Below are 14,722 nucleotides of genomic sequence, written 5' to 3'. Positions count from 1 at the left end.
TGTTTGATATTTGAAAATCCAATAGCCAAAAAATGTTTTCTGTCCAATATCCTGTGTACAATATATGTACTTAAAAAGAGATTTATATGGACAAATAAATAAATAAATGGACAAATAAATAAATAAATAAATAAATATAATTGTGTCTTAATGGGGGGGGGGGGGGGGGTGAACAGTGAAAGTAAAGAACTGTGAAACGCAAATGTGCACCTGTCGGCTACATCACTTAAAGTAGTCAGTGTTGAACTTCCAAACTCCATTTTTCAGCCAGTGTAGCAATGCAGTACTTTGACACCAATGACAACAAATAAAGATATAAAGTAGGAGAATGTCACACTGTATGTTACCATTTTGGGAAAAACCTGATGCTATATTGATAGATAGCAGAGCAGCAATTGTTAAATAATGGAGACAGCAGGACTGATGGTGTTATTGTGCAGATCACATGGTTGGCAGCCCCACATGATGTGTTACATGCCTCTCATTACAAAGAAGTTACAAGACTGAAGTGCAGAATTCAAAATCATCTGATGTTGGCCAGTATGCATAGTGCCTGCTTCAATTGGTATTACTATTGTGGATATTGCTTGTACAGTATCACAAACTATACATGAGCTTTCATTCTGGATTACTATGAACAGACTGTTTTGCATTATATACATTGCAATTGCAGAATATATTTAAATCCACTTAACTATTTCTCTCTCTTTTGTCACATGCACTCATTAGCACTAATATTTTTTCTTATGAATTGGCACATTTTCTTCTCCCATTACAATAAGAAGATCAAGAGTAATGTAAATTATCACAGTTTATTATTAAGATAAATTATTTTGCCACAGAAAGTTACTAAACATGACCAGAAATTTAAGTAAGAATAAAATTTTCAGATTCTGTTACATTCAGATTTTGTAGTTTTATTCTTACATTCATTTTCTCATACATCTGCAACAGGTTCAATGGATCCTTGTCATATTTCACTGACTTTTCTCTAAGGAAGTCCTTGAAAACAGCAAAATTATCGAATGCTTGTTTCTTTCTCAATGCACTCTGACTGCTCCGATTTTGGAATCCCCAATGTACTAAAAAGATGTTATTTACAATCTTAAAACTCCATCCATCTAAATACATTTCATAAATCTGTAGGAAAAGGAATGAAATCAGATTTAATGTGCAGAGCCAATATGACAGAATAGTAAAGAACCAACCATGTTGCGGTTACATACCTGTGTATTTCTTGTAAGGCCATAACCTATAAATCTTTCATCATAGAGAGGTGCTGATGTTTGTGCAACATAAATAGGTTCATACCAAAAGGAATATTTACCAGCATCATATGATACTGACATTTTTGAACTTTCCTTTTGATTTTCCCAGTAAGATAAATTCGATAACCATTGGTTTCGCCAGAAGACATTTGAGTGGAAGACTCTTGCATTTCTTTGTTTTACCATCTTAGTCAATTCTGTTTTGTTATAGGGAATTCTTGTAACATTTGAAGATATCTCATATACAGGAATTACATAGGCACATTTGAGACAACTTTTTTGTTTTGGATTTTCAAGAAACTTGTTCAGTTTATCACATACAACTTTTGATGTTGGTATCATATCTATATCAGGGCACACAAAATACTGGTTTTGACAAGTTTTTCTAGCAATATTTCGCAATATATTTTGAGGGTATGGCAGCTTTTCACGCCATAAAAACATATTCTGAGGTCGCTTCTGTAGCATTTTGTCAAGTACTTGCTGATGATTAAAACTGCAAGTTTTTGGAATAAGTTTTCTAAGCCCTTCATTAAAATCTGATGAATTAATAGGTGGAAAATCTATTGGATATATGATGTGGAGGCTGACCTGGAAAAAAAGAAAAAAGTTAGTGAGAACGACATGAATTTTGACCTTTATTGGTCTCATGAATAACAGTCTTACACTGCACTAGTGTGTTACATTGGTACAGATGGCAACATATTAAAAATAAAAATTTCCTTGCAGATATTACTGGTGTTTTCCATTTTCTTTCATTTCATTGATATGGACGAGGGCACATTTTATGGTTGGTAAGGTTTCCACATTCAGTCTATATAGAGGAGGGTACTTTCCTATTTCATTCCATTTACATTTGCAAAGCAGTGGCATCATACAAATTTCATTATTTAACTGAAACATGTGCTGCTCCAGGGCAGTGTTTCTTATATTTTTCTATTTCTTCATTTACTATTAATTTTCATTAATATTATTTCTGTACTTTTATTTTTATTGTTTCTCCTATTAGTTTTGCCAGAAGATATAAATGATAGAGATGGTGATTATCACTGTACATAAAATTAGAGTTATGGTGCATAATAAAACTTTAGTGCATAGTCAGAACAAGATTAGATTTGATTATATTAGATTAGAACTTGTTCCATAGATCATCAATACGACACTTCATAATGACGTGGAACGTGTCAGGTTAATAAAAGGTGTCTATACAAGATATTACATTACAAATATATTTTTTTGTGTGTGTGTGTGTGGGGGGGGGGGGGGGGGGGGGTTGGGTAAATTACCCACTTATTATATCCAAAAATTCATTTAATGAGTAAAGGAGTTGCCATTCAGAAATTCTTTTAATTTCCTTTTAAATGCTATGTGGCTATCTGTCAGACTGTCAGATCTGGTTTCCTAAAATTAGATTTAACTACTTTCTTGGGGAAACAGTTTCCAAATTCTCTTAAGAGTGTATCATGAAATAAGTTATATTTTAAATTGGCATCATTTGTACACCTCATTCCAGTCTAACTGCTGAAGATTTTCTCTGAAATTTCTAATTGTTGAGTCATTAATTGAATGCACAACTTTGGAGGGTAGTTTTGAATTACTGAATGGAGCTATGCCATATATTGTAACTAGCTGAGCACCATGATCAGAAAGGCCATTCTCAACAGGACAAGAATGTATGTTTTTAAACTTATTTTGGTCTATAAAAAAGTTATCTATCAATGTGCTGCTGTCCTTTACTACCCGAGTAGGAAAATTAATGACAGATGTCAAATTGAAAAAACTGAGCAAGACTTCCAGGTCATTCTTCCTATTACCCTCTTTCAGTGAATCAACATTGAAGTTCCCACAAATAATAATTTGCTTTCCCCTACCTGACAGATAGCACAACAAGGCATCCAAGTTTTCCAGGAATAAATGAAAGTTTCCTGAAGGGGACCTATATACTGTTACAATTATAAAAGAGCCCTCCTTCAGTTGAAGTTGACAGGAAGATGCTTCTATATGTTGCTCTAGACAAAACTTTTTTGTATCTACACTTTTTACATAGTGATAACTTTTGACATATATGGCAACTTCTCCTCTCACCTTATTCTCTCTACTCATATGTGCAGCTAGTTAATGACCACTGACATTTACCTTTTCCATATCAGACACAATGTGATGCTCAGACATGCATTGTATACCATTACATTATCAGATCCAATGTCATCTAAACAAACCAGGAGCTCATCTACTTTATTCTTCAATCCCAGAATATTTTGGTGAAAAATGGTAACATTATTTTTTTACTTTCCTTTGTTATGCACTTTTTCCAGTGGTGAACAAAAGCCTCCTCATATAGCACAAAAAGTGTTTCAGATTGCTGCTTATTTTCCTTCGTTGGGTTCCATAATTACAGTCACCATGAAGGAGAACCTTTAGGGATGTAAAATGAATATCATTTTTTCAATAATGGATGAAGGAACACCAAGACTGTATCATATATTACTGAGGGAGGAACCGTAGTAATTTTTTTTTAATTTTATTTTTTTATTTTTACAGTGCTTGCATGTCTCAAGAAAGAGACATTGTTGACAATGTGTTAAATTCCAAAATGTTACTCACAAATGCAGGTAACTTTGACATTGGCTGCATTAGGAATTGGAACAATACCTATTGGAGACACATGGAAATTGTGGCAGACCAGAACTCAAAACTTGATTTCCTTCTTATTGCAAGCAGTCACCTCAACTATCAGCTATTTATGATCACTTCCAAGACTGATCCAAACTGTGGCATATGGAGGTATGGATTGGTCTGGAAATGTACACAGGTAGCTGAGATGGTTAAGGCAACCACTGGCGATACATGAGAAATCCAAGTTCGAGACCCATTAGGGCACAAATTTTCTTGTTTCAACAAAAGGTAATGGTTCAATACCTTATGCAACGGATGTCTACATTATTCACAGTAGTGACTAATATTTTGGAACTGTAGTGACTAATCACTTCTTATGTCATCAAATTTAATTTGTTATCTTATGCCAGTTTCAGGAATTTTCACACTCGGTTACAGAAGGTGCTCACTTAGGTTATTATGCTAATGATGGGAAGATTGCTTAAGCTTGCAAGCATACCTAAATTTTATATCTTGATGATTAAAAAGCTGCTATAGAGGTTTAGTTGTAGTGCATCTGCAGCTGTAGAAATGTTAGCATATGTGTGCTCACAGTAATTAAGTGTCAAACAGTGTTAATAATAGGAGTCCCAGGTACAACAAAGCTAGGTACTGTAGTTTAGTTTAAATAATAGTCAATATTAGTCAAATCACACAAATGCCTCAGGATAAAAACATGAAGGTATGTGTAATGGAATTATTACATAGTTTCAGTTGTAGGATAAGGCATGCGGCAGACATTGCTTCATTGGCAGGATACTGAGAATATGTATGAGTCTAAAAAAGAGACTGGTTACAAATAACTTCTTAGATTATTGCTCAATTATGTTGGATCCATACCAAATAGGACTCACAGAGGTTATTAAATGTATGTAATGAAGGGCAGTACAAGTGGTCACAGGTTTGTTTCACTAACAGGAGAACACCACAGAAATGTTGAAAAACCTGAATTGGCGAGCTCATGAAGATAGACACCAATTATCCTGCAAAAGCCTACTTACAAAGTTTCAAGAAACGGTATTAAGTGAAGAATCTAGAGCTATTCTTCATCCCTCTATGTATCGCTCCCATAAGGATTGCTAAGACAAGATTAGACTAATTGCACATGCTGGTCCTCCTCAGCCCAACAAGCGACCTTCCTTAATGTCGGCCTCCACCTCAAGGACGGCAACATCAGTACCTCTATCCACAACAACCCTGCCAACCAGCAACAATTCCTTCACTTCGAGAGCTGCCATCCATTAAACCCTGAGAAATCCCTCCCATACTGCCTAGCTGCCAGTGGTCACTGCATATGTAGTGATGAGCAGCCCCTCTCCAAATATATCAAGGGCCTCACTGAGGTCACCTCGTCCAGAAACAGATCTCCCATGCCTTGTTTCACCATTCACCTGCCGTACCCCACATACCCACAACCTGATCACGAAGAAGCATTCATCTCAACTCAGTACCACCTTGAACTGAAGCAACTACATGCCATATTATTATGTGCAACTGAGAATGACACAACAATAAAAACTGAAGATGAATCACATTTTCTGCCAACGTTTTGACTATCTCTCATCCTACACTGAAATAAGAAATATTCTCTGCACCATCCTCCCCACATCTTCCACAGTGGTATTCCAACAACCACCCAACTTACACATTATAATTGTCCCTACTACAGTCCTGTTCCCAACCCCCTGTCTCATGGCTCATATCCCTGCAACAAGCCTCGTTGCAAGACCCATCCCACACATCCTCCCACCACCACCACCACCACCTCCAGTTCTAATACTGGCATATCCTCCCCATCAGAGGTAGGGTCACTGTGAAAGCAGCCATGTGTTCTACAAACCTAACTGCAACTACTGTGCAGCATTCTTTGTGAGCATAAGTGCTAACAAGCTGTCCATCCACATGAATGGCCACTGCCATAATGTATCCAAGAGATGGCTAGACATCTCAGTTGCTGAATATACCATCACCCAACACAGCATGCTTCCCTTTAATGACTGTTATCTTGCTTCTTCAGCTAACACCAACATTCCTGAACTGCACAAGTGGGAACTCTTCCTACAGTATATTTCTCCTTCATTTCCATAATCCCCCTTGCCTCAGCCTTCCCTACTCCCTGTCTGCCACCTGATTATCCCCTTCCCTGCTCCCATCCACACCACATACATGACTTCTGTCCTGCCAATGCACCTGCATGTTCTTTTCTCTTCTTTACTTCTGCCAACCCCTCCACCCCCACCTGCACTCCCATCCTTCTGGCCATCACAGCCTCCTGACACTGCACCTAGCACGTATTCTGTCCCCACTATCTCCCTCCACATTCCCATAGGCAGTATTAGCATCCTCCTGCGCCCCTATCTCTGCTCCTCTCCTCTCTGTTCATGGCCCATGTCTCCTTGTTACACCCACCCTCTGACCCAAGCAGATTGCTGTTCATATCAGACACAGTTGCAGTTGAGCCCTAGCAGTCAGGGACGGTAACCGATGTATGTGTCAGTTTTGCTCTGTGACTGTCTGAGAATTCTACCTCTAAGGAAGGAGTTTATCCAAAAGTGTAAATACTTCTAGTATTCTTTTCACTATGCCTTTATGGTACTCAATGCCACCTCTATGTGGTGAGTAGCAAACTAACCTTTTCATATTGTTGTTAATCCATCCTGAACTTCCCATTTCTTGACTTACTTTTTTTAAAAAGTCACTTACAACATGTTTCACTACAACATTTGTAACATTGCATGTGTGTGTGTGTGTGTGTGTGTGTGTGTGTGTGTGTGTGTGTGTGTGTGCATGTTGCAGTGTGATGTTTGTGTTATGTGATGATGATGATGAGAGAAGGGTGAGGCTGAAACCCAGTGCTGGCACCTAGCCTACTCCTCGTGAATAGCACCAAGGGGACCACCAAGCTTAATGTCCCCCACCTGATAGATGATCACCATCAACAGTGTCATGTGCCCTCGCTTCATGAGACACTGTTAAGATGTTGGATATTTAAGCCAGGATATTGACACAAAGTCTGGTGGTCAGGAACTTTATGCCACCACCTCTCCTCCCCATGCCTACTAAGTACTGTAAATACTGGTAGTGAAAATTTTTTCCACCACCAGAATTGAAACTGGCTCCCCCTCCCCCCCCCCCTCCCCCTCCCCCCTCTCCCCCCCCCCCCTCCCCCACAAGTCATGTGCCATTGCACAAGAAGCATGTGTTAGTAATCTTGGCCATGAAGGTGGTCTCCATTTTTTAAAATTTCAACCAGAAATTTAATTTGATAGTCCATATGATCATACTTTCATTATTATGCTTTGTGATACCACTCAGGAATATGTTTATTGGAAATCAAGAAACACTGCATCTACCTGAATGCCTTGTCCATGCCTTTTAGAATGTTTTATGAGAAAAGTTCAAGTTGAGTTTACATGATCATTATTTTCAGAACATGTGCTGTTTGGCATAGAGGAGCTCAGTTTGTTTGTGATACATCATTGCATTTGAGCTCAGAATAAGTTCTAAGATTCTACAACAGATGGTTATCTTTGAGATTGGATCACTTGTGTGCATGTGTGTAACTTGCACTTTCTTCAAATTACTGGCACAGTTTTTTGCACATGGTAAGTGGGGCTAATGCAGCTATAAAGTCTGTGTGGAATAAGACAGTTGTTGCTACAACTGCCTCATGATCATATTTTTGATGTAAACAGCCTCAAAGAGGTCAGGTCTAGTTGTTGCCATTTGATTCAGTATATTTCTATCACCTATCTGTTCTAATTAGCTTTCAGAGAAAGCATGTAGTAATGTTTCTCAGGATAGATTGTGTTTTTCATGACTTACAAAACTTTTTTGGATGATTAAAGTCTTCACTATTGACAAATGTATGATTGGGGAACATATGTATTAGTCAGTTGAGATTTTATCTGAAGTTTTCAGTTACATCTGTTGGTGGGTCAGATCGTCGGTAGAAGTCTATCTCCACCATTTGTGATATAATCTTCTCTTGTTTTGCCAATATAAGATTGCAAGAACACTACATCTGATTGACTGCTTGAGGCAGAAAGCTCTTTGTTCATCATAACCTAAATTTTCATGTAATAAAAGTTGGGTCTGATGTAACATACCACACACTTTTGGCTGTGACATAAAATTGCTTTAAATTATTCCTCTCCCTTCATACAAGTCATTTTACTTAAATGTAGTCTGTCAGCTCTCACTGTGTGACTCCAATTTCAGAAATCATACCTAACATTACTATGTCTTGGAAGTCAGAACAACGTCAAATTTACAGTGATGTAATAGGTTTTGAAAGTTATTGGCAGATTAAAATTGTGTGCTAGGCTGATACTCAAACTGATGGAAGTAAAATTGTGAGGACAGGTCATGAGTCGTACATGGGTAGCTCAGTTGGTTGAGCACTTGCCCGCAAAAGGCAATAGGTAACGAGTTCAAGTCTTGGTCTGGCATACAATTTTAATCTTCCAGGAAGTTTCATATCTGAGCACACTCCATTGCAGAGTGAAAATGTCATACTGGAATAATAGGTTTTATTGGGAATAATTTCCATGAACTGAAACCACCAAGCATTTTATGGGGCTACTGTTTGAGTTCCTTTTCGACTCATTTTTGAAAATGTCTTTTGAAGCACTTGAGGTATCTCAATCAGAGCAAGTGGTTAAAATACCTCAGTTCAGGTAACTGGTTGCACACAGAAGATAATGTTTCAACTAACTGAAACACTGATGTACCAGTAACTTTCAAAATACTTTGCCTTGACAAAATCTGCTATCAGATTAGCCCATAATCAAATGCAGTCATTTGATATAGGCAACAACATTCTGTTCAAATTTAATTATTGTAGTTATTATTGTCTTTGAATGTTTTAACCCTTCTGAACTCATGTAAACTCAGTCAAATCAACGTATTGTAAACATAATGAACAGCACTAGCAATCTGTGTGGGACTGATTTTTATTAAGATGCATTGCATCTTACACACAACTAACCCAATATGTAATTTTTTCGCCACTCGCTATCTCAGTTTTTGAGCTACGTGTGTTCTTTTTCCCCTGATCTGGACATACTTGCTTGGTCTGGTCAACTTTTTCCGTATTTTTCTTATTTAGTGGTCTTCCTTTGGTATTGAACATTACCAACACAATTTCTTTCCTTCTCGTCCTTCCCTCCGTGTTTTACTCCTTCTTATGATTACTATTTCAACTTTAGTTATTTAATTTCCCTACCCACCAGTTACCCACTATGTACCCTAATCCTATACCACATTATTTACATTCATTCCGGAAACATGCATTCACCGTAGCCAAACTGCAATCCCACATACTTTTCCTCCAGTCCTGCTTAACCTTTGGAATTACCCCTAAAGGGCTTACCTTAAAAGTTCCCATCTCCGGGTGCAATTCCTCCTTCCACCAGTCTCTCCTGGACTTCCAGAACCTTCAATCCTTAGCCCTTACCCAACTTGTCCTGAATCTCTACACTACTTCATGTAACCACCACTCCCAACAGCTCCTATCTCTCTTCAAAGTCCTCCACCTCTCAAACCCTTGCTTGGAGAACACACTGAGGAACATCATCCTAGAAGCCAGCTGCAAACTTGAGTTCCATGCCACACACCACCTGAAAAAACTATCCACAGTGCTAGTGCAACACCTAAGAAGTGGGGTCCCTCTCCCTATCCCTCACAAACACCAACCACAACAGAACCTTCAACAAACCCCCCTCATAGCCAACAAACCTAGCCTAGCCACCCTACTCAATCTCCCCATCCCAGCACATACCCCACACAGACCAAATCTCAACTATAACCACAGTCAAATGCCACATATCACCAGTCCCAATTCAGTCCTAAACCTCTCATCCAGATCCCTCTCTCCTCCAGAGACATCTGTTCTATCAAAAGGCTTAACCTTTAGCCCCACACCTAAATTCAACCACACTGCCCTGGTTAAAGATCTCCTCTCATTCACCCGGAACCTCAACTGGAAATATCACTTCACTACCCAAACACAGCCCCCAAGTACTAGACCCAGTGTTGAACCCTGTCTAGAACAGTTCCGACTGCCTTCTCAAAGGGATCCTCCTCCCCTCCCCCAAAACCATCCCTTGCAGACATTTCAGGAATTCCTCACATCCAGTGTTGCCTCCCAGTCCTTCTTGAAGAACATCCCGACAACCCCCAACATCACCCCAGCTGAATCCCGTGCCATTAAGGAGCTGAAAATAGACCACTCCATTGTCATCCTCCCGGCGGATAAAGGCTCCACAACTGTCGTACTTGACCGTGTGGAGTATGTGGCAGAAGGACTGCGTCAACTCTCTGACACCTCAACCTACAAAGCTGTCACCCAGGATCCCATTCCCTCCATCCAGACTGAGCTGCAAAAAATCCTAAAAATCCAAGGTCCCTCACAAGGCCTCACAACGGCTTCCATAGACTTACTCACTCCACCTGAGCCACGTACCCCTACCTTCTACCTATTACCCAAAATCCACAAAGAGAACCATCCTGGCCGTCCCATTGTAGCAGGCTTCAAATCCCCAACCGAACGTATCTCAGCTCTGGTAGATCAGCACCTACAACCTATCACCCGCAGACTCCCATCCTACATCAAAGACACAAACCACTTCCTAGAACGCCTCAAATCCATTCCCACTCCTCTCCCACCTGAAACCTTTCTTGTCACCATAGATGCTACATCCCTTTACACAAACATCCCACACACCCATGGTCTCTCTGCCCTTGAGCACTACCTCTCCCAACGCCCACCCGAAGATCTTCCAAAAACCTCGTTCCTTATGACACTTACCAACTTCATCCTCACCCATAATTACTTCACTTTTGAAGGCCAGACCTACAAACAAATCAGGGGAACGGCCATGGGAACCAGGATGGCTCCCTCCTATGCCAACCTCTTCATGGGCCGCATGGAGGAGGCTTTCCTGAAGACCCAACAGCTGCTTCCCCTGGCCTGGTATAGGTTTATAGATGACATCTTTGTGGTCTGGACTCATGGTGAAGAAACACTCCTTAATTTCCTCCATAACCTCAACTCCTTTTCGAATCTGAATTTCACCTGGTCCTTCTCCAAAACCCAAGCCACCTTCCTGGATGTTGACCTTCATCTTGTTGAAGCTCACATCCACACCTCTGTCCATATCAAACCCACAAACAAACAACAGTACCTTCACTTTGATAGCTGCCATCCTTTCCACATCAAACGCTCCCTTCCCTACAGCCTAGGTATTCGTGGCAAACGTATCTGCTCCAGTGACGAATCCCTCAACAACTACACCAATAACCTGACCAGTGCTTTCCTCTCCCGCAACTATCCTGCAGACCTTGTCCACAAACAGATAACCCGAGCAATACATTCCTCCCCGTCCAACAACAATGTTCCTACCCCCAGACCACACAGAAGCATCCCCCTTATCACCCAATATTATCCTGGCCTCGAAAACATCAACAAATTACTCCGCCAGGGATATGACTTTCTCAAGTCAACCCCTGAAATGAGATCATCCCTTGACAAAATTCTCCCCACACCACCCAGAGTTGCCTTTCGTCGCCCCCCTAACCTCCGTAACATCCTTGTTAAACCCTACAATATTCCCAGACTACCTTCTCTACCCAGCGGTTCCTACCCCTGTAACCGACCCCGTTGCAAAACCTGCCCCATGCATCCCCCCACAACCACCTACTCCAGCCCCGCTACTGGTAAAACATACACAATTCAAGGCAGGGCTACATGTGAAACCACACATGTCATTTATCAACTGACATGCCTGCACTGCACAGCCTTTTACATCGGCATGACAACAACCAAACTGGCTGAGCGCATGAACGGACACAGACGAACTGTCCGCCTAGGAGATGCCCAATACCCAGTAGCGGAGCATGCCCTCCAGCATAATTCTAGGGACCTAGGAACCTGCTACACCGTATGTGCCATTTGGCTTCTCCCACCCAACACCAGTCCCTCTGAACTGCGGAGATGGGAACTTGCACTCCAACACATCCTTTCATCCCGCCATCCCCCTGGACTGAACCTACGTTAAACCACCTCACTCCCATTCACTCTTCAGTCTTCTCCTCTTTCCCTTTCCTCTTTAGCCATTCACGCATCTTTTCATCCTACATAGTTGTGTTTATCTTTATACTATATACCTCTTTACTTCTGTATGCATCCTCTTTGGTTTGAAGCTGGCACAGTACTTACAGTAGAATATCTTTGGCTTCCCTCTGACAACCATGCCTCCATCCTTGCTACCCTCCCTGTTTACCTTTCCCTGTTGCTTCATAACCTGGGTTGTGAGTAACTGAATCCACTTTCCCTTCTTCCCTTTTTTCCCCTCTCTCCTCCCTGATGAAGGAACAAAGTTCCGAAAGCTAGGAATGTAAATTTTCAGTTCTGTTTTATGTGTATCTATCGGCTGTACTGAGCTGAGGTAAGTACTGGCCAGCCCCTCTATCTCTTTGTTAGTATTTGTTTCATATCTTATATGAGATTTTCCATTAATCATTTAGATCACCTATATGGTACACATCCTTCATTGTTTTGTCCCTTTTGTTAGCTATCACTTACGTCTGTCATCTTAACACTTTCTCTTCTTCAGTGTTTTATATATACATAAATAAATATTTTCGTCACCAACTGTGCTAGTTTCATCTTCCTCCTATTATCTTGTTCCGTTTATAGTCCTCTTCTCTTTTTTTTTATTTATTGATTTGTTTATTCAACATTCCATAGTTTTAACGTTCGTTATTCGCTGTTTCCCAGCCAACAATCACTGCCAACAATCTCTTCCACACCTACCAGTATCATCCATTTACGTCGATTTCTTGTTGCTGGCGATATTTTTGTGCCATTGGCTATCTTTCTCTGCCACAAGAAAAATTTTTTGGGACATTTCTGCCCCACCCGCGATCTTTTTTGCGGCACGCGCGATCTTTTTTGCGGCACGCGCGATCATTTTTGCGGCACGCGCGATCTATTTGCGGCACGCGCGATCGCTTTTGCGGCACGCGCGATCTTTTTTCGCCACTCGCTATCTCAGTTTTTGAGCTACGTGTGTTCTTTTTCCCCTGATCTGGACATACTTGCTTGGTCTGGTCAACTTTTTCCGTATTTTTCTTATTTAGTGGTCTTCCTTTGGTATTGAACATTACCAACACAATTTCTTTCCTTCTCGTCCTTCCCTCCGTGTTTTACTCCTTCTTATGATTACTATTTCAACTTTAGTTATTTAATTTCCCTACCCACCAGTTACCCACTATGTACCCTAATCCTATACCACATTATTTACATTCATTCCGGAAACATGCATTCACCGTAGCCAAACTGCAATCCCACATACTTTTCCTCCAGTCCTGCTTAACCTTTGGAATTACCCCTAAAGGGCTTACCTTAAAAGTTCCCATCTCCGGGTGCAATTCCTCCTTCCACCAGTCTCTCCTGGACTTCCAGAACCTTCAATCCTTAGCCCTTACCCAACTTGTCCTGAATCTCTACACTACTTCATGTAACCACCACTCCCAACAGCTCCTATCTCTCTTCAAAGTCCTCCACCTCTCAAACCCTTGCTTGGAGAACACACTGAGGAACATCATCCTAGAAGCCAGCTGCAAACTTGAGTTCCATGCCACACACCACCTGAAAAAACTATCCACAGTGCTAGTGCAACACCTAAGAAGTGGGGTCCCTCTCCCTATCCCTCACAAACACCAACCACAACAGAACCTTCAACAAACCCCCCTCATAGCCAACAAACCTAGCCTAGCCACCCTACTCAATCTCCCCATCCCAGCACATACCCCACACAGACCAAATCTCAACTATAACCACAGTCAAATGCCACATATCACCAGTCCCAATTCAGTCCTAAACCTCTCATCCAGATCCCTCTCTCCTCCAGAGACATCTGTTCTATCAAAAGGCTTAACCTTTAGCCCCACACCTAAATTCAACCACACTGCCCTGGTTAAAGATCTCCTCTCATTCACCCGGAACCTCAACTGGAAATATCACTTCACTACCCAAACACAGCCCCCAAGTACTAGACCCAGTGTTGAACCCTGTCTAGAACAGTTCCGACTGCCTTCTCAAAGGGATCCTCCTCCCCTCCCCCAAAACCATCCCTTGCAGACATTTCAGGAATTCCTCACATCCAGTGTTGCCTCCCAGTCCTTCTTGAAGAACATCCCGACAACCCCCAACATCACCCCAGCTGAATCCCGTGCCATTAAGGAGCTGAAAATAGACCACTCCATTGTCATCCTCCCGGCGGATAAAGGCTCCACAACTGTCGTACTTGACCGTGTGGAGTATGTGGCAGAAGGACTGCGTCAACTCTCTGACACCTCAACCTACAAAGCTGTCACCCAGGATCCCATTCCCTCCATCCAGACTGAGCTGCAAAAAATCCTAAAAATCCAAGGTCCCTCACAAGGCCTCACAACGGCTTCCATAGACTTACTCACTCCACCTGAGCCACGTACCCCTACCTTCTACCTATTACCCAAAATCCACAAAGAGAACCATCCTGGCCGTCCCATTGTAGCAGGCTTCAAATCCCCAACCGAACGTATCTCAGCTCTGGTAGATCAGCACCTACAACCTATCACCCGCAGACTCCCATCCTACATCAAAGACACAAACCACTTCCTAGAACGCCTCAAATCCATTCCCACTCCTCTCCCACCTGAAACCTTTCTTGTCACCATAGATGCTACATCCCTTTACACAAACATCCCACACACCCATGGTCTCTCTGCCCTTGAGCACTACCTCTCCCAAC

General features: G+C 41.3%; 1 protein-coding gene across 1 annotated transcript in view; it reads right to left on the bottom strand.

Annotated features, from left to right (window-relative positions):
• Positions 1–867: 867 nt before the first annotated feature.
• LOC124595751 (beta-1,4-glucuronyltransferase 1-like) overlaps positions 868–14,722 on the bottom strand; it is a 141,822-nt gene continuing 127,967 nt past the window's right edge. The window contains exons 4-5 of the mRNA XM_047134632.1: positions 1,227–1,859; positions 868–1,140 (exon numbers count right to left, since the gene is read on the bottom strand). Coding sequence (XP_046990588.1) covers positions 868–1,140; positions 1,227–1,859 — 906 coding nt within the window. The remainder of the gene's footprint in view (positions 1,141–1,226; positions 1,860–14,722) is intronic.

Source organism: Schistocerca americana, chromosome 1 (assembly GCF_021461395.2).
Source record: "Schistocerca americana isolate TAMUIC-IGC-003095 chromosome 1, iqSchAmer2.1, whole genome shotgun sequence".
Lineage (NCBI taxonomy): Eukaryota > Metazoa > Arthropoda > Insecta > Orthoptera > Acrididae > Schistocerca > Schistocerca americana.
The sequence above is the reverse complement of the archived record's forward strand: the minus strand, read 5'-3'. Positions and strand labels throughout refer to the sequence as shown.